This window comes from Sphaeramia orbicularis, chromosome 16, assembly GCF_902148855.1.
Source record: "Sphaeramia orbicularis chromosome 16, fSphaOr1.1, whole genome shotgun sequence".
In the NCBI taxonomy this organism is placed as follows: domain Eukaryota; kingdom Metazoa; phylum Chordata; class Actinopteri; order Kurtiformes; family Apogonidae; genus Sphaeramia; species Sphaeramia orbicularis.
The window spans coordinates 46,363,433-46,384,008 of NC_043972.1; the positions used below are offsets into that span (position 1 = coordinate 46,363,433).

Below are 20,576 nucleotides of genomic sequence, written 5' to 3' on the forward strand. Positions count from 1 at the left end.
TTACATAATGTTTGTGCTACAAATACATATTGTGTCATTTATTGACCTTTGTCACACTTGTTGGAAATACGTAATCCTCGCAGGAAAAGGACTTCCTGCCAAGTTTCAACACAGTGAGACCAAATGGATAAGAGTGTACACAACCTGCCTGACCGATTTGCCAAATATTACATTTGCTAATGTTGCAGGGCTCGTTGAAGAAAACCCCATTACCAAAAAGAGCGATATCAATAAAGGGTAGATATTTTTGGGTGATGAATTTGTCCAGAAATATGAAGTTAAGCAGAGAGTGATCAGGCTGTTACTGAACTGCTGGCTAGAATGACAAGTCATTAGTATGTTTACTTTGACATAATTTGTGCATAATGTACAGTTGACCTGTACTAAAGCATCATAATCTGCTTTGAATGGAGAATTATGGCAATTTGTCCTGTTTAAGGTTGTCTAAGTCTTCTACGTAGCGACAGTAATGTTAGCCCAATGCTATCATCAGTTAACCTTTTTTTCAGGTAATGTCCTTTTTCTGAACAGAAATAACACAGTTCCATGAGAAAAGGCTAGGAACAGCCCCAGGTTCCAGGTGGTGAACAGTGATTCCCGGCACGTAATATTCAGATGTGAAATGTCTGCTGCAGACATACATACTGCCCTTTTAATCACAAACTTTGGTCCCTCATCCCACAGGATCGCCTGAATCCATTTCCGCCTAACCGCACTGTCCACAAGAAAAGAATGAAAGGACAGATACGGCAGCTTTTGGGCAAAACAAAAGTGACCTGGAATGCTACAAAAATCTTGTTCTTCGCTTGCACCATAGTTGCCCTGATAGGCGAGGAAGTAGAATTCTGCGACGATTGTGTATTTCTGGTCAAAATTACATAAGTTGAAAAAAAGGTCTACTGTTAGCTACATCCATGTGTGAGCTAACACTAGCTTGTCTTACATATTGTTGCTTTTGTATTGGAGCTCCAGAGCAGGGATGTACTGGAGCACCTGAAAGCAAGCATAAGGATTTTCAAGCAAAAATTATGAATTTCACACATAAAAATCAGTTTTTAGGCGAGTATCACAGATGAAGACACCACAATAGTCATTAGCTTAGAAATGGACTTAGCTGTCAACAAAGAACCAGCTCAAATGATTTTGTTATGCAAACAGTTTGTGACATTTACAGCTTTACAGTTGCGTTAGCTAACTAAAATGCTCTTGTGGTTTTACACTTCACACTTTTGTCCAAATATGGTCCCCTCTGGGATCTGGGAAAGCAAAGATAGTGACGGCTAAAACTCAAGTCCTTTGGATGATTTTTCACTCTTCCTACAAGTTCTTCACAGCCTTTTCTGCTCCATTGCAATGGATATATTAGCTACCATTAGCTTAGAAATGGAGTCAGCTAATGTTGAGGACAAAGGACCAGCTCACAGTACAACACACACTCCAACACAAACTTCACATTAACACATGCAAATCTTACACATTGAACCTTTAACCCCTGATAAACTCTGGTATATGATTTTTATAGAAAATATCTTGGGATTTCATCCCTGACTATTGTTTTAAAGGAGAAATGGCACATTGTGAATCAAGCGGAGTATTGTGTAAAAAAGTTACTCCATGCATGTAAACAGAGTTTCACATAAACTTCTCAATTGAAGACCAAACATAGTTCCAGGTATTATATTCCAAGCTCATATAAAGACAAAGTTCAGCCAGACTTTTCCCTCCTGTCTTTTGACCATAACATTTTCCTGCTGGAAATATAATCATGCAGGGTCTTTGCTGTACATATAGCTTCCTTTTCCCCATCAATATACATTTTATTAATATATATTATTGACACCATCATTGTTAAGTTAGACAATTAGTGAGTTTTGATATTACACCAGGGGTCGATCAAATGATTCTGAAAGCAAAACCAGCTGGTCAGCGTCACTTTTTGCCCTTTAAACATTTGATACAACCCTGTAATAATAATAAAGTATCATCAACTTCTCATGTGAAGTGATGCTTGAATTTTCCAAAGACCTCAGAGATCAGTGTCCTGCGATCTTTCAGCACAATTTGAATACACACACACACATTTACACACACCCACATTGTCTATAACAGATATAACACTTTGGCCGCTCACCCAAGTATATTGTGCTTTAGGTCTGAATTTTTCAAGGTTAGGAGATGCAACACTTGCTTTAGAGAAATGGGGGGATTTTTGAAAGAAAAATACATTTTGTTGTGGTCAAAGTGTTGGAAAGTTCCCCCCAAAACTCCAAATACTCTACCAAAAAGATGCTGGAGCTTAGCTGTGACTGTTCAAATCAGGACATTTTCTGACAGTGTCATAGGCAGTTCAACACTTAAATTTACAAAACATTGTCACTCATTATCTGTGACAAAATCTCAATATATTTGTCATTTATTATGAAGAGGCTACTGAGTCACAGCACATATTAAATGCAATTATGTGGAAACAAAATACTGAGATGAGTTTCCATCTCTCCCCTCATTCCGCTATCTGTTTGGGTTGTAATTAGCTGAACAGAAAGAGGGCAGAGCCTTCACACTCAGCTGCAGACATAAAGACACACACATAAGATAAAGAAACAAAAAGCCCATTACTCCTTGCCCTGATGCTTCAACTGGCAGCAGACACAGTGACAAACTACAAGAGACAGATGTAGACAAATAGTGAGAAGGATGCAAGCACTGAGTGGATGTCTGTCACTTGACGTCAACAATCACACAGAGTAACAAAAGGATGGTTTCTGGTTTACATGGCGTGTTTTAGAGCCCATTTACTACAACTGAGGATGGAAAATTAAAAGAACTTTTTACATTGTCCAGAGGATTTGGCTCCGACCCAAAAGAAAGTACCAGTTTTCCCAAACCGTGGCTTGTGAAGGGGCGTCCAGTGGAGGGAGGGGCAGCATGAGGGGGGAAATATTGGTATCAAGAGGATCATACGTGACAAATCTGAAGAAATGAGAAAGGAGGAGTCATCAAACGTGAAGTTAAATCCAGTACAGGAGAGGGGAGGTTATTACAGTTTATGGGGCAGAGGATCTGTGTGATACAGGGCTTGCCACTGCGTCTCGCATAGCTGAGGGATCAGGGAAGGATTGCGATTCATTTGGCTTTGATTTCCGTGTAGTTGCCGCCGTCATCCCCCCTCCCTGTGGCCCCCTCCCTGGACCTGGCCCCGATAAACTCCAGAGCAGCATAATTCAGCTCTTGCCTCTCCAGTCCTGCCATAGAGCCCACAGGTTGGTAATCCCCGTCTTCTCCCTGCAAACAGAAGGGCCAATCAGTGCGACACAAATCACTGGCGAGGCGTATCAGACACCATACCGAGGAGATGTTAGTTGTTACTGGTTGACATACTGACAAGGAGATGTTTCCTGTTAGGTTAGCCGTTTGTGTTAAAGATGTGGCAGCCGTGCAGAAGGCAGTTTTGGAATCGAGCGGCAGTGTACAGAACATAGAAGCTGATATGCGAGCGGGGGTCGTATATGTTTGCTCACTGGATTTTCTTTTCGGGAATACGAGTTAACAATAATTTGATTTTCATTTTAAAACACAAAAATCCTTCAAATATACAGTATTTCTCTTAATCATAAAGTGAAGGCTGAAAAATAGAAATCTGTTTTTGAAAAGTAAAGCATTTAGAAAACAGAAATTGTTCGTATTCTGATATGATGTGGTGAAATGTAGTTTTGAAAGGAAAAAGCTCCAACAAGGAAGGTACTCGACTGAAAAAAAAAAAAAAAAAAGAAAGATAACTCAAAGGCACCCCAAAAGGTTTAAAAATTTAATATGTACAATTTGGGTGGGCTTGTCTCCTTACTTAAAGTTTGTGCTGAAGTCTGTTTTGTGTGGGAAGCCAGGCTTTTTTTTTTTTAACATTAACTAACTCCATTTCTAAGCTAGTGTTATACATTGTTGTTGTTGCTGTAGAAGAGCTGAAGATTTGCACTAAAGGGCTAAAGGAGAGTATAAGGACAACCCGAGTTCTCTACATAGAAATCAATGTGCAGACTGTTTTCAGGCAACTGAGAAAATGCATGCAGAGAAATGGAGTTAATAAATGCTAACAAATGACCAGCTCCAGTGGTGTAGTGGTCCCTGGAGAAGTGGGAATACTCAATTTTTGGCTGCTTCTTCTTCTTCTTTTTTTTTTTTTTTTTTTTTAAAGTCCAGAAAAACGCCATTTTAGGAACAGTGACATGTCAGACTACTCTATTTAGTTTACCCAAAAGTCTGTCAGTAGTATCTGCTCACTATTATAAAATGATCATGGCTTGATCAGGAACAGTTTGTAGGTTTTACTGGTCGCATAAAGCGGCTGCATGAATGTAAATGTATTCAATATGAGGCAAACATAGGATAACATTAGTCTTTCATAACGTTAGCCTACTCACAGTTTACCTATTGGTGACAAAACCTCTTCTCCTCTAAATGTGTAGTCATATGTCCAGTAGTTTAAAACAGTGACTCATTCTGAAACCACCTTAAAACTTACCTCAGAATTATGTATTCCATGAAAGTAGGTTCTCTTGATATGTTTCACTCATCTGAAAGACGTTTATTCTGCCTTTTTTGTTCACATTTCCAATAATCACGCATCTTTCAACAAGGCGTGCAGTGACCTGTCAATCAACTGGGGAGGAACTGGCACCTGAGGTGTCCAATCAGGTTCCAGATGTGGCCGGTGCTAATTAGCAATAGTTTCCTCGGCATGACCCGCCCTACTCTGCCTCTGATTGGCTCATCAGTCCTCATGCCAAAAGTTAACCAATCTAATCAGTGAAGGTACCAAGTACTAGCCAATTAGAGGCAGAGTAGGGCGGGACATGGCTTCACCATCCTAGGGGGAAAAAAATGGGCAATTTGGCTCAGATACTACTGAATGGTGCACATCAGAGGGATTTAGAAGTGGGTATATGCAATGCTGACTGAAAAATAAGTAGGTATATGCCGTATACCCCCATATACCCTGGACTACACCACTGACCAGCTCCCAACATAAAATAGGCTGAATCACAGACTTCACATAGGTTGATAAAAATCCTACACATTGAACTTTTCTCAGACTTGGTCATTGGGTTACTAAAGTTTTTCATAGTATTTATGACAGTAGTTAATTAGTCATCACTTAGTGAGAAAATTAATTTTAAATTTATTGGGAAAATGTTGCTTTGGTTAACTGTATAAGACTCCATCAGTTGGCTTTCCCTTCACTTTTTCATCCTAAATTATGTAAAAGAAAATTCATACTGTCATTTACTTTGGATTGGATTTGGTAGCTTTAACACTAAACTGTCTATTGATGCACTTCATTATGGGAATAATTAACACAGAAGTATTGCTGTAGCAGCTGTTCCACACTCATGAGACTGTATTTGAAAGTCACTTCCAACTTTCAAACAGCTGTTTCAATGCAATTACTATAAACTGTTAATTGCACACTTGAAACACATGGGCAGCTGGTATTACTGCAGTAAATACCCAGCTATGGTTTTCTGTAGTTGCACCTTCTTCCCTGAGACACACACTTTTATTGTCTTGCAAAACAATGTATTGTGATGTCTGATGTACTACATGTATTGCAGTCAATTACATCTTGCTCTGCTTTTTTTTTCCAACACAGCCTCATCCTCATTTGTGTTCTTGACTTGTAAATAACCATATCTGCACACTGGTCAGAGAGCATGAGAAAATAGGCTTATTTTTGAGTTTTCTAGTGATTTTAATGTTTATTCTACAAAATGTAGGATGAAAATCAAACCATTTTTTCAAAACAAATTCATTCATCCATTATTAAACATGAAAACATTCAAGATATGTGTTTGTATTTTAAAATGAAAATGATATAATGGCTCATTTGGAAAGAAAATCCAGTGGCCAAATCATACATGGACCGAGGAGATGCACTTTTCAGGCTTGTGTTTTTAATGGGGATTCGTTTAGGAACCTTACCGTAGTCTCTTCTAGAATGGAGTTAAACTTTGAGCCCAACAGCTCTGTCTTAAGCTGTGCAAGAGTTAGGGGAGAGAAAAAACAGACAGAAAAACGCAGAGAAGCGATGAAAGCAAGAGAAAACAGTGTTTGGAAAGGTCATGCTTGGAGCTACTGTTCTAAACTGGTAGTGGGTAGATTCCTTCTAAGAACAAAATGCTTGTATTACCTCGTTTTCAGAGGTCAAACTGGGGTCTCATAATTTAAGACTTGGCTCATTACACAGAACTATAACCCCGAACAGTTTGAGAATGGTCATCCAGCCCATTTACTCATCATAATCATGATCATTGGCATCAGCATTTCTCACCACTTTCTTCCTCAGATTTTGTTTGTCCTTCTTGACTGCGCTGTAGTACAAAGCTGGGTTCTCCAGGACCAGGTCCTGCCTAGGGTTGCCATTCTCTCTGGGGGACGGAGTCACATAATCAGACTCTCGACTGCCACTAACGCAGGGCGACACGCCAAGCCTGGGCATCCATTTTAAAACACCAAGCTCTGTCAGGTTACGGTGGAGGCCAACTGTGGCTGTGAGTGACGTGGTTATTTTATGGGTTTAGTTGCCGAGCTTGCACCCACTTCAGGGGTGATTTACCAAAGAAAGCTTGCAAATTTGGGGGTCCAAATATGCCTTGAGGCTAAAATGAAGCACCTTGGTTAAGAGGGCTACCTGGGTTGTGTTTAGCATAGCAGGTCAAGGATACAGAAGCAGTGAGAGCAGGGAATCGCCTGCAAAATACAAGGTTAGTCCAGCTTGCTAACCCACTCCTTAAGGCAGCCCATGTGGATCTCCAAGGATTTCAACAGGGACTTGTCCTGGCAAATGAACTGAAATCGCTCTGGAGAAAATGATTCTCACGTCCACATCAATCCCACATTCACTCATATACAAATGTGCATCTGTGTGTTTTAGAATGGATGACTAGGCTTAAGTGTTTCCTTGGATTTCAGAAAATACTTAGTGCGGACTACATCTGCCTTGCATTGGCCTCTCCGTCTGTTAGTCGTTGATACTCACTTCTTGTTGTTGTGGCCAACGTATCGTACCGCTGCTATGATGAAGGCTATGACGGCCACTCCTCCGATGGTGCCAACTATAACTGCCATCATGTACTTTTCTGAAAATACATGCAATTAAACCAAGAAAATGAAAACACAGTTATTATTGAGACATATTGGAAGAGAAAGGAAAAAATGTGGCACTTCAAACTACCTTCATATATTTACATCATAGTGTAGTTTAATACACCTTTAGCCATGTTTCAAACATGAGAACCTAAACTAGAAGGTGGAAATGCACTTTGGGGTGTGGCTTTCTGTGCTGAACTTTTACGAGCACTTGGGGCATTTTTTTTTTTTTATAAAACATAAAAAAAGTGTAGCTGTACATGCAGTTTTTCATTGTGTTTCAACCAATTACAGTGGAGTTACAGAGGAAACGGTGAAGGACTTTCTTCAGTGTGATGTTACTAAGAAAGACTCAACAATGGGTCATATTACACCCGTACACCATACATTACACCAGTCATGTATCTAGGAACAACTTGGGGTTTAGTGTCTTGCCCAAAGACACTTCAAGGGGCCAGGAATTGAACCACAAACCTAGTTTACCTGCTCAACCTCCTGAGCCAAGAACGTAGATGGACAGATGATGAATTCTAGTTTTCATTCAACCATTTATTGAATTTTCTGAATGATCAAATGCAAAAATCACCGGTGGAACCTGCTACTGTTTTTTGTTAGGACAGGAACTCATTTGTTAAATTTTTCTAAGTTTCAAGAAGATGGTGAAAACACAATCAGCGGTGAGAGTCTGTGGGTCATTTTTAGCTCCTGGGACTAGAGCTCAAAGATTAAAAGATGCGGATATTGTGGGTGAAAATGCTAATGTTGCTAGTCAGTGTGATCTTGTTTTGTTGCAGTGGCAGACTGCAACACAGTGTATTGAGCTATATCAGATTTTAGCCAAAAAGGCATCAATTATTTCAGTTTTAAAATACACATCCTGGGAAAAAAAAGACCCACACTTTAATATTTATTACCCCCACCCCCCAAAGGAAAGGCAAGGGGTATTGTTTTTGGTTCGGTTTGTTACTTTAGCAGCAAAACTATTGGTTTAATTTATACCAAATTGGGTTTTTAGATTGCCAGTGACCCAGAATAGATGTCATTACATTTTAGGAAAGGTTGGTCAAAGTTCCAATTTTTTATGATTTTTTAAAATCTTCCCATTTACTTATAATGGGCAAAAAATATGCAAGGAGCAGGGTTTGTTGTGTCTGGCACCACTTGTTTGGACTGTTTTTAACTTTGATCATGGCACACATTCATCATGTCATCCTTTCAATAACCTTATGCAGGTCACATTTATTTCCATCATCTTTTGGACACATAGTGTTGCTGAACCCAAACCTGACCAACTGAAGGAACCCCAGATCTCAACACTGACCCATAGACTTGTACTGTAGGCACCGGGCATGCTGGGTAATCACAACATTCACCATTTTTCTCACCACAATGGACCCATCACTCTGGACTCATCAGGCCAAATGAACTTTTTCAGTTGAAACACAGTTAGATCTTCTTACTCTGTATCAAACTGATGGTTGTTTAAGAAAAGAGAAGCTGCTCACTGCAGTAATTAGGGCTAAAGTAGGACTGTCCAAAGGAAGGATCTATGCGCTGAGTTAAATCCAGGCGGAGATCTTTTTTTTTGACCAAGATTGGTGTGAATATAACTTAACTTACAGGTGCAGTATCACATCTGTACATGCTCATGTGCTTAGCGGATGTGAAGTTTGTATTAGAGCCTCTGGTGTCCTAGAAGTCAGTTGCTTGATTTTTGCTACAGAAAACTGGCTCAGGTCCTCCAGTTAAAAATCAATGTTATCATGAATGGCATCAGCAGAGATAGTTGGAGAGGGTGCTAACTTCTCTAAGGTACATTACAGTGTGTTGACACCTTGCAAATGAAAAAATGTGTTTTTTTTTTAACATATGTTACATATTGTGTGCACTTAGACAAAGGAATCCAAATTGTGCCCAAAAGGACTGAAGGAAATTTACTAAGCAAAGGCATAGTGATCTAAAATACATGACTCACTCTCCTGCTGCAGCTCCAGAAGTACACTCTCTCTTCCATATGTGTTGTAGATGCTGCAGTGGACATTGACGGCAGGGCCTCCATTATCGACCCGCTCGCCTTTCTCCCGTAGTTTGATCATGCCTGTGGAGGTGTGTCCATCTGTGTGTGTGTAGAAGTTGTAACGTCCATCTGTTTCGTTGATGGTGATGTTCAGGTCAGGCAGGTAGAACTCAATGGTGGGTTCAGGGTTTCCTGTGGCCATGCAGACACACTGGACGCCTTCCCTCACCACGGTGCATTTTGACTCCTCCAAAAGGACAGGGGCATCTATCAAGGAGGGCAGCATACCAAAGAGTATCAGTGAGAGCAGAGAAACTGTACATATATGTTTTAGGCATGTTTTGTTTTCATATTGCTTTGCCACTAATCATGATAACCCACCAGTTAACATCATAAAATGAAATTTAAAAACCAGAGACACACAGTTTACCCATAAAGACTCAGTGGTATTTTGTGGTATTTCCAAAATAAATTTCTCTCTAGATTTCACCTTTTTAAGTGATTTATCACCATTTATTATAATATTATCCTCTATATTTTGCATTTTTTCAATGAAAATCACACATTTTCCTATATTTAATTTACTGATCATGTAGATGTTCTTCAAAGCTCTGATTAAAGCTGAGGGTTATTATATCAAAAACAGAAAACTGAAGAAAAAGTAATTTTCTCATCAAATATATCATTAACTGAATATAAACCCACTGTCTCCATCCACTGTCATTGATCCAACTCCATGGGTTTTACTGGTGAATCCATGTTGTAGAAGATGACGGTGTTTCCACATTCACTATGGAGCCTCTGAACGTCCAAATGGGTCATATCTGATGACCATGAAAAGATGACGAACTGAATATTACACCAATTACTTACATGGATTGATAGAATTAGTGGATCAGCAGTTATTAAACATTTTATATCAGTAGATGATTTTGGTCACCAGTATATGTTTGTGTCTTTATGCGTTAAGCACACAACACAATGAACCCGTTTACATACACACCAATACTCTGATCAATATTTGATTTCTGGAGTTATCAAATTATTCAAGGGATCGTGTAAACAGGATAATCTGTTATGTTTTATCCAATAACAGCAGTAGTCTGATTATGAGAAACTGGATTAACACACCTGGGTTTCACCCCAATACTACGATGTCTTCCTGCATGTATACAGGTTAATCTGATTTTATTTCATTTGTTAACATCTGTGCATGTGTAAAAATAATTAAATCATAGAAAATGGATGATACATAGTCAGACATGAGCTGAAAACAACAGGAAGTTTGAGTCTACCATCATTATGTATGTACGAATTCCAAAATAAATTCAATAATGGACTGGAGCATCTAAACCTGGGTTTTTAATTATTGCATTACTTGCGTGTTTACTTGTGCATGTCAATGTGACAGATCTGATTATTACAATTATCCAATTACTTCCAGTTATCAGATTTTTATGGTCATGTAAACAGGCTCAGTGGCAGCTCAGGCAGCACACTGTAACAACTACCTGGAAGTAAACTGAACTCAACTATAAACTGTACATGAACAGTGGACAGAGGCACCATGGTCTCCATTTGTTTGTTTTTCTACAGCTGATCTGAAGCCAAGAGTGTGTGATTTGGTTGTCAGCATTTTGGCTCTTTAGAACCACAGTCAGAATTCGGGCAAAAGTACAGAGCTAAATAAGCCCATTGTGGCACAATAACTAAGCTGCATTACTGAAATGGAAAAAGTAGAATGCATTAATCAACTGCATTACAAAACAATTTGTCTTGTGAAAACACCTTAAATTATTAAATACAGTGGAGCTGTCGGTTAAGAAAATAAACATATTATGACAACTGTCTGATTTGGTTGGTGAACAGACATCATCCTAAAATCTTAAAATTTAATGGCAGAATAAATTAACTATAAACCAGAACACTGGATAGAAGGTACAATGAAATATATTGAGTCTAGAATGTCCCCTGTAAAAAAAATGCTGAATGTAATTTTCAATGCAAGTCTATGGGAGTCAGGGTTTATGGAAACCAGGATCTAATGGCCCTCAGCAGTATTATACTTTGAAATAATTTCACATTGACTTAATTTTGGAGCCAAGGTCCTTATCACTTATATTTGACTCAGAACCACAGACTGTATGTAATGATTGGATAATGTGTCATCACTTACTGGTTTGAGTACTGTTGTTTGGGAGGCTTGAGTTTGGATGCATACCACCATCTTATTTATTTATTTATTCATTCATTTATTTTATTTCATTTTATTAATTAAGAAGTGCCATATTTGAAAGAGAGGATGAAGCTGGGAAAGAAGGAGGTATGAAACTCTGAACGCTAACTTTCTGTAAACCGAGACCACATAGACTACTGGTCATTTCAAATACAACCAAGTCATCTCACGTACATGATGAATGTTACTAAACAATTCTGTATGATTTCAGTAATGGCAATTTTGTGTCATGTATAAGTACACCAATTAGTTCTAGCTGGCCTAATTGGCTGGCTAGCTGATTACTATATGATGCTGCACAAAATTAATGGTAGCATTAGCTAATGTAGGTAAGTTACATTGTAATGTCACTCCTTTAATTAAACTTAAAGCCTTAACATAATTTAATTAGTTAGTTGTTTAATTAGTTCGCCTCTATGTAGCTGGGATAGGCTCCAAGTGACCCCCGTGACCCTAGTGAGGATAAAGCGGGTTCAGAAAATGAATGAATGAATAGTTGAAATGAATTGTAGATGGCAAAACTATTCTCTGCACGAGGCTGTAAACATTTTTATTTGTGCTGTATTTGTGTGCCATTTTAACATGAGTGTCTCTGACTTGTTATTGGAGCCAGACTCAAGTGCCCATTTGTGGAAGTGAAGGTTTCAGCACTTCACAGTGGCTTTTTTCAGCCCCAGAGGTCGCTACTTGAACACAACACAACACCATCTGAAAGGGAATATGTCTGATAACAGCAGATAAACATCTGCCAAACCCATGAGTAAATGCCATGTTATTAGCATGTATGCTAATGGCACTCATTCAGGTAAATATAGCCTGATGGTTTGTTGTATCCCTAAAATTTAAATATGTTTTTCAATAATCATCTCCTCCTTGGAATAACTATATTAGTGAGGCCCATTACAAGTGAGGCCTGCAGGTCTACATCACCCTCTGTTCCACACGTCCAGGTACTTGAGAGTGAAATGCAGATCAGTGAATCACTCACACTCAACAGTGATGTTCAGTGAGCTGCTGGCTCGGCCGTGCTCATTCTCAGCCAGGCAGCGGTACTGTCCGTCTCCCTGCGGTGTGATGTCTGCGATCTCCAGCACCGACAGCTCGTCAGCAGTGATGGTACCGACCAGCTCCCCGTCCTTCAGCCAGGTGAGGGTGGGTGCTGGGCTGCCCTGAGTGCTGCAGTGCAGGGCCAGGGTGGTGCCTTCTAGTACTGTCAAAGAACTGTTGACCAGTGGCTCACGGGGAGGATCTGCAAAAAACAGAGGATTTTTTTTTTTTTTGACTTCACATTTGGAAAAGTTTTCTTCATTGTTTGGCAAACGTAATGTTAACTTCATTTATGCAAAGGAAAAATTTAGCACATACTCAGGGTTCCTGTGGGGTCTTAAAAAGTCCTAAAAGTCTTGAATGTCCAAATCTGCACTTAATACCTTAAAAAAGTCTTTAAAAGGTATTTCATTTGATATGGTAGGTCTTAAGTTATGTTGCCATAAGCTTATTCATTGTATTGTATTTAAATGTCTGCTAAATGTCCGAACTGCAAATAAAGTAACATTAGTTGATTCAGTTCCACATGTTCCAACCCGACAATTTATACTGAAATTAGGAAGCAATTATCGGTAACTTTGCAGCCCCCAGTGACAAATGACAGAATGGGGGAAATCAAGATGTAAATCAACAGTTTTTCCTAAATTCTAAGAGTAACAAATTTTTTTGCCAGTATGGCCATGGAATGGGCTGTGAAATGGGCATTAAATTCTGTTGTAATTAGTCTTAAATTTAACTTGTAGAAACCTGTAGGAACCCTGATATTGTGCGATGTCAAAAAAGTGAGATTTGCTCTGTTTGTATAAATGTGTGTTTTGATTAATTCAACACCTCTTCCATCCTACACACACTTAAACTGTTCAAGAGGGAGGTTAAAACACTCATTATCTGTGCAGTAGTCGTGTGTTATTCAGTGACTAATTCTGAGCAACACAACAATGACAACATAATATATTCAATGATACATACTGGTACATAATAAACAGCTGCAGAAGAAAATCACAACATAAAACACAGGGTTTTAAATCTTTGGGAAACACTTTTTTCTTAGTTGGTGAAGTTTAAACGGTGGCAGCTTCCAAAGGCTGTGGTTTGATGGTGTCTTGTGTCACTTACTGTTGGTACAAATGAAAAAGATTTATTATACTATTAGTTTGTCATAAAGACTTGGGATGTGGTGCTGTTTTTTTGCAGAGTATTGCTCAGTACACTTCTTTATTGTTCTGCTGTCTCCTCCTTGTACCGTCAAGGCGCTGCAGCACATATGATTTATTGGTGAAGCGAGGATAGTTTGGAAAATACTCAGCCTACCAATCAATAGCAGAGGAGTGATTTGAGAAGTTCCTTCTATGTTTTTTCCTGGTCTGTGTTGGTTTCTTAATGCCTCTTTGTAACAGATGGCATGCTCTCTCTGCCATCTTACAAAGAGACGCCTTCCAAGCTTACAGGAAAAGAATAACTGAGAAAAGGGAAAAACACAATTTTTAGTGCACTATCCCTTTTATGTTCTGTATTATAAGAGCATTTAAGGTACAGTATTTGACAGTTTTGTTCAACTCTGTCACTGGTCAACAGTGATTTGGCTGCCTGTAGAAAAATGCCTAATGTTACTTTACTATCCAAAACACTGATTCGAAATCTGAAATCACATTTTCTCAAGCATGTCAGGATTTTGATACCTGAAAGAAAAATTTGCTTCAGTCTAGGGATGCACTGATACAAGTATCGAGTGTCGGCTCCGATACTCAGTGTGTGTACTCGTATTTGTACTCACAAAAGATATCCAATACAAATGCACCGATACCACTTATGGCCGTGTGACATTCACAGTTACGTGAAGCAGGTACGCGGTGGTGGAATAATGTGTGGGGAGTGTGAAGAGTGTGGAGATTTTTCAAAATAAATGACGGTGATAAAAGTAACACTGACTGCGAGTAACGTTAAAGACACAGACAGATACAGACGCAGCATTCTGTCCATACTCTGCGTACATTCCATCCATTTTCCTGGTGCTGGCAGATGCATACCTAGACGGAGAATACCACCGGGAGTACAGAGTGGTGTGGACCACCGCTAGCGAAAGTGAAAACGAAACTTATCACTCATTCATCTTTTCTCTACCTGCTGAAGCTAAGCTTTTAAACCTTACTAGCGAAAACACTGCAATATTAGTATCACATTAGTGTTGCCTCTGTCATCTCCATGTTTGTTATTACTGACTTTCTTCCTCTTCTTCTTCTCAAAAAACTTTACTTTTCTTCGTGGTATTTGTCCAGTATGGTTAATTCAGAGCAGCACCCCCTGGTGGATTAATTGAGAAACGCTCATTCCAACACATTAAATGTTAGTAGCAGCACTTTTTTCCAGTCAGACTAATGACAACAACAATAAAGCACATTTACAAAAGGAACTAACGACTGGAATGGGATTATTAAGTACTCATATCGGTACTCGGTATCGGCAAGTACTCAAATGTAAGTACTCGTACTCAGTCTGGAAAAAAGTGGTATCGGTGCATCCCTACTACAGTCCAATGTTATGCAACGCTCAAAGTCAATTTTGTCGCACCTCAGATAGAAGAACTAATTGGTGAGTCCATAATCACAAATAACAGTTTGGAATTCATTTGTGCAAGTGGTGCAACATTTTCTGTTCAACTGTGGAACAGAACCACAAATTATGATGAACTAGTTGAGAACATGACGAATTCATATGTACAGTCACTAGTCGCTTTTCCATCGACCCTCAAATTGCACAAATATAACTTGCACATAAAAATTTACCTAATGGAAAAACAGTAATTTTGCCCAAACTCTCATTTTTCAATTAAAAGTTTTTGCGCTGGAAAGGTGTTTTTTCGGGCGTAGCGCAAATGGTATATCATCCAAAACTGCAATGGAAAGACCTTTTTCCGCAACTAGAGTCACGTGAATTTAAAAAAAAAAAAGGATGTTGACACACGTTACAACAAGTGAAGAAGAAGAGTTTTAAAAGAAACATGGTGCGGTATGTGTGGACACACCAGGAAACCAAACAATTTTTTAATATAGTATGGGATAGAGGGGTAATATATAATAATGAATATATCTGTAAATCACCGTGATATTTCCTTTCATTGCCATATTTATGGAATGACTTCTTGTGTCATCTCACGATAATAAACAAATCATCCCTTTTGTGATTTAATGGATAAACCGACATTACGCACTTTTGTTTGTTTTTTAGACATTTAGTAAATATCAGTAAAGTTTTGTGCATATGTCCGATGGAAGTCACTACCGTCACATTGATTTGGTCCACCCAATTTGAGTGATGTAAGTGAAGAGCACAGTGAATGATTTCATCCAGATATGTCTGAAATGGAAACCAGGGATCAAGAGCACGTCGACCCAAACATGGCGGCAGATGACTGTTGGTCTGTACAGTCGGTAACTGGAACAACCCACAAGAACAAGAGACAGTGTCTGAAACATTTGGAAACAATTCTAAGCAGTCCTGATTGGCTCTGATATGGATGATGATTCATATTATATCAAACCACTTAAACTCAAATTATCTTCAGATTGTACACATTAAAAAGTTTTGGCATGTGGTTGGGAGATAAGAGCTTTCTGACATGTTTATGAGTGTTCATGAAAATAATCTGATTTCAGATTTGGAATCAGTATGTCCAATTTAGTCATCATTCTTATGCCTTCCAGTAGCAGATGAAAAGGTTGTCCACAATAACTATATCTGTACAGCTGCAACCGATTAATTGACTCAAAGTGATCCAAAAAAAAAAAAAACATTCAACCACAATTCTCCTGAATCAAAGCTTTGTTTCCTTCATTTCTCTGCTGTTAAACATTGGTTCCACTGTTGTGTTTCACATGGACGCTTATCGTGGCACACAAAGAAGCTTCAGTTCAAGAAAACTGCAATAGAATATTTCCCTTCAATCAATTCGAGTCGATTAATCAAATCGTGACTTCTTGCATTTGCTTCAAGCACCTAATCGATTAATCGGTTGCAGCTCTATATATTTGTAATGTTTTTTGTTGTTTTTTTGGTTGCCTTTTTTTATTACATCATTCTATCTCACCTGGATGGGGAAGTACACAGAACAATTATAATAATGACAGTAGATAATGAATATATATAGACTTTATAAAGAATATTATGGTTGATTATAGTGACCTGGAATCAAAATACATCTGAATACACCAGGGATTATATTTAAATGTGCATCACTTAATTTATTATATTATTTACTTATTTAATTATTGGAATTTAATAAGTATAAACAACTGTGATTCAGGTGCTGAGCCAGTGCAGTCAGTAACAGCAGAGGACAGTTTTCTCCAGTCTCTGTTGTAGTTTGTATTGGTCTTTGTGGATAGTTTTTTTGCAATCCTTGTGAAATAAATTGCACTATTTTGTGTTTCAGACTTCTTGTATTATTTTAGATAATCAATACCATTTCATGTTCTAATATTTAGTGTAACAAATACATACTTGTGTGTGTGTGTGTGTGTGTGTGTGTGTGTGTGTGGGGGGGGGGGGGGGGGGGGGTTGGTGGTGGTGGAATGAACCACCACCTTTGTTATTTTACAATTCTGTATTTCAATTGGTGTAGTCAGTCATTGGAACATCTATCCTCAGTCCAACATAAAAAGTTGTGACAGGAGAAAAAGATACCGACTACAACAAAATATACCCCAGGCTATAAAAAGGTTTTGTTTTGCCTGGACTAAAGAGTCATCTGTGTTCTTATTTGTTTTTGGGGAAAAGGCCTTAGCATGATTGGCTGAAGACCAAGATGAATGCGACAGTGATTGGTTGGCTAAATATGTATACTGACAAATATGGAATGGTTTACATGGGTTTGTCCTATATGTGGAACCCAGCTGGAACCTTGTTCCTTGTTCATGCTGTTTGGAGTGAACCCAGAGCTCTGCAAAGGTATTAAAGAAGGACACATGACGATATCTTGTTTCCTTGGTGATTATTTCTAACATTGTTGTTTGGTTTGGTGAATCAGCTGAACTAACCCTGTACTCTGCTGTGATTAGCTGTTTAAATATGCAGCTGTAATCGGATCATACACGTTACTGTCACCTGCATATTCTGCATATTTAACACTGGACTCTCCTTTGTGTGTGTGTGTGTGTGTGTGTGTGTGTGTGTGTGTGTGTGTGTGTGTATGTGTTTTTCCTTGACTGTTTTATTTTTGATTCTTGACTGTATAATTGATGTGTGTATTTTACCTGAACAGCTTACAATGACAATAAAGCCTATTCTATTCTATTCTATTCTATTCTATTCTATGCCATTCATTTGTTCCAACTACACTTGAATATATGCTAAACACAACTAGCATGTCACTTTAGCACACTACACATTAAGTAAAAATACACTCAGAGCAGTATGCTAAAGTGCTGCCCCCCCTCTGCTGGTAGTAATTATAATTTTTTAAAATTTAATCATATAAATACCTTAAATGTTCAGTGATTATGTTTACAATAGCCCAACAGAGGTATCCCATCATTCATTCATTCATTCATTCATTCATTCTTTCAGGCTTTATTAAGGACACAAAACTTGGTCCATAGGGTAAGATAAAACAAGAGAGAGAGAGAGAGAGAGAGAGAGAGAGAGAGAGAGAGAGAGAGAGAGAGAGAGAGAGAAAATACTCTAAATCCATATGTCGCTTATACATAAAGGCTCGATTGCCAGTGAGACCACACTTTAGATGTAAACCTTACAGAATCCAGGCTTGTATAATTGAGTTTGATGATTTAGTAACTCTGGACATGAATGAATAAATAAAATGCAATAACAGCTATAATGTCTTGGGACCCTCAGCAGTATCCTCATCTAGTCATTATAAACAACCACCTGTTTGTGCATGGATCTATTTTGTAGCTGCACCACAAGTGCAGTGTACACACAGAAGAGCAGAAGGTTCTGATCAGTGCAGTTTTTACATTAACAGAGCACATATGGAACCTACGTTTGCCTGCCCATACAGTTTATATCGCTGCCGGTAAATGTCTCTGTCATCAGTGAGGTCACTCCTAATATCATGTCCAAGATACTTGATTTCATCGGTGACATTGATAACATTTCCACTCAAGTAAACATCCGGAAATGACAGTTTTAGATCATCATATTCATGGCTGTACTTAGAACAGACATTTAAAAGGTGCTGCAGACCTGCACTGTATGGACACAATAAGGCCAAGTTATCTGCATACATCAGATGGTTACACAGATACTCTCCAACAAGACAGCCAGTTCTACAATCATTAAGTTGTACAGACAAATCATCAATGTAGCTATTATGTAACAGTGGGGACAAAATCCCACCCTGATGGACCCCATTACTGACCCTAAAAGAGTCTGAGATAGAGTTGCCCCATTTCACCTGCATGGTCTGGAAAGAGTACCAATAGATGAGTATCCTAATGAGGCAGCCAGGGACACAACGTTTGAATAACTTCTAAATAATTTTCCATGATTAATCCGGGCAAATGCCTTAGAAGCATCCACGAAGCACTTAAACAGTGTGGAGTTCTGGCTGTGATATTTATCCAGTATTTCCTTAAAGGAGTCATATGTAGGATTGTGGCCAAAACTGGTACTTGGTACTGCAATCACATTCAAAATACTGTAGAGCAGTGCTTCTCAACCTTGGGGTCGGGACCCCACATGGGGTTGCCTGGAATTTAAATGGGGTCACATGAAATTTCTAGTAATTGATAAAAATTAAAAAAAACAAAAAAACAAAAAACAACTTACTAATAAAAAATATATGGTAGGTTGACAGAGACAATCACAATCCATAAAAGACATGACAAACTCTGAAGCTGAAGCACTGTGGTACTGTTTATTGTCAAATGCTCATTGTGGTCAGTTTCAGATGCTGCAGCTCTTTCATAATTCATAGTTTCAGTTCTTGTTTGTTCAGTATTAATTGTCAGCCTTGTAAATCCAAGCTGGACTGACTGTACATATCCTGACCAAGGAAAATCAAATTCTCACTTTGTGCAGTAATCTACACCTGGCTTTTCTGCCTCCGTCCATAATAATATACATTATATAGACTAAATGTCGTCTAAAAGTAACGTTTATTTGCAACATAGTATAGCAAACTATTACATGATCAAAAACAAATAATTTTAGCAAAAATAAAAGTCTCCGTTTTGAATGTCTGGAGTCGCCAGAAATTTGTGATGTTAAAATGGGGTCACGAGCCAAAAAAGGTTGGGAACCACTGCTGTAGAGCACGGTATCCTCTCCCCCTCCCCCTAGACTACGGGTTGCCAGATCAAGCATGAGCGTCTACTACAAGGAGCTAACATGGCAAGCGACGAGTCCTACACCAGTACTTATACCGGGTCCGGTCTCTTCACCTGGTCCCGGGCCACAGTCTCTTTACTGAGTCTTGGGCCAGGAGAAGATAATGCGGCATAGGTGAAGAGACCGCGACTGCGGCCCAGGCCCAGCTCTCAGTGGCTCAGTGGCCCGGGCTGCAGTAGACCACGGGAGAGTCTGCATCAGTCTTCAAATTCTTCTCTGCTTTCAGCCGTCTCCATGTTTCCAAAGCATCTCCTATACATATCCTTGTTTTGTTTCTCACTTTGTCACAACGTATTTGGGAATAAAAAGTAGTAAATAGCAACATCAGACATTTGTGATCAGAAACGTTCCAGCTGCAGCTCTGTGGGAACTGCTGATCAGGAGATAGGTGGAGTATCAGACCAAAACACAAAATGACTACATAAACATTACTTGTGGGCCGACACTTAGCTTTTCAAATGCAAATATTCTGGCTGGACTACTACTGTCAGTGATATCAGCATTTGAAATGAACATGATTCCTTAATGTCTGGTGACAGTCAAGGCCATTTAATGATTACTTGGAACATAATTCTTACATACAGCTCCTTTAAGTGCAAAAATACAGATGTCAGTGCCATGTTCCTGCTTAAAGCCAGACTGATTAGATGTAGTATACAGATATGGCTCAAGTCTCATCATCATTTTATGAAATTTCACAACACCAGCACAACAGAAGATCACACTTTTCATTTTATGCACAATTACCATTTTAAGAAGACTAAATACCTGCTTAGTAATGTGTAATATGAA

At 38.8% G+C, this 20,576-nt stretch overlaps 1 protein-coding gene across 5 annotated transcripts in view; it reads right to left on the minus strand.

Annotated features, from left to right (window-relative positions):
* Positions 1-2,303: 2,303 nt before the first annotated feature.
* The window catches only part of LOC115435371 (myelin-associated glycoprotein-like), a 50,491-nt gene continuing 32,218 nt past the window's right edge, over positions 2,304-20,576 (minus strand). For 3 of the 5 annotated variants that reach the window (XM_030157732.1, XM_030157731.1, XM_030157730.1), the window contains exons 8-13: positions 12,382-12,642; positions 9,116-9,424; positions 7,031-7,130; positions 6,323-6,419; positions 5,974-6,027; positions 2,304-3,282 (exon numbers count right to left, since the gene is read on the minus strand). In XM_030157732.1, coding sequence (XP_030013592.1) covers positions 3,124-3,282; positions 5,974-6,027; positions 6,323-6,419; positions 7,031-7,130; positions 9,116-9,424; positions 12,382-12,642 — 980 coding nt within the window. In that variant the 3' untranslated portion in view covers positions 2,304-3,123. The remainder of the gene's footprint in view (positions 3,283-5,973; positions 6,028-6,322; positions 6,420-7,030; positions 7,131-9,115; positions 9,425-12,381; positions 12,643-20,576) is intronic. The other 2 variants (XM_030157733.1, XM_030157735.1) reach the window with 2 other exon arrangements.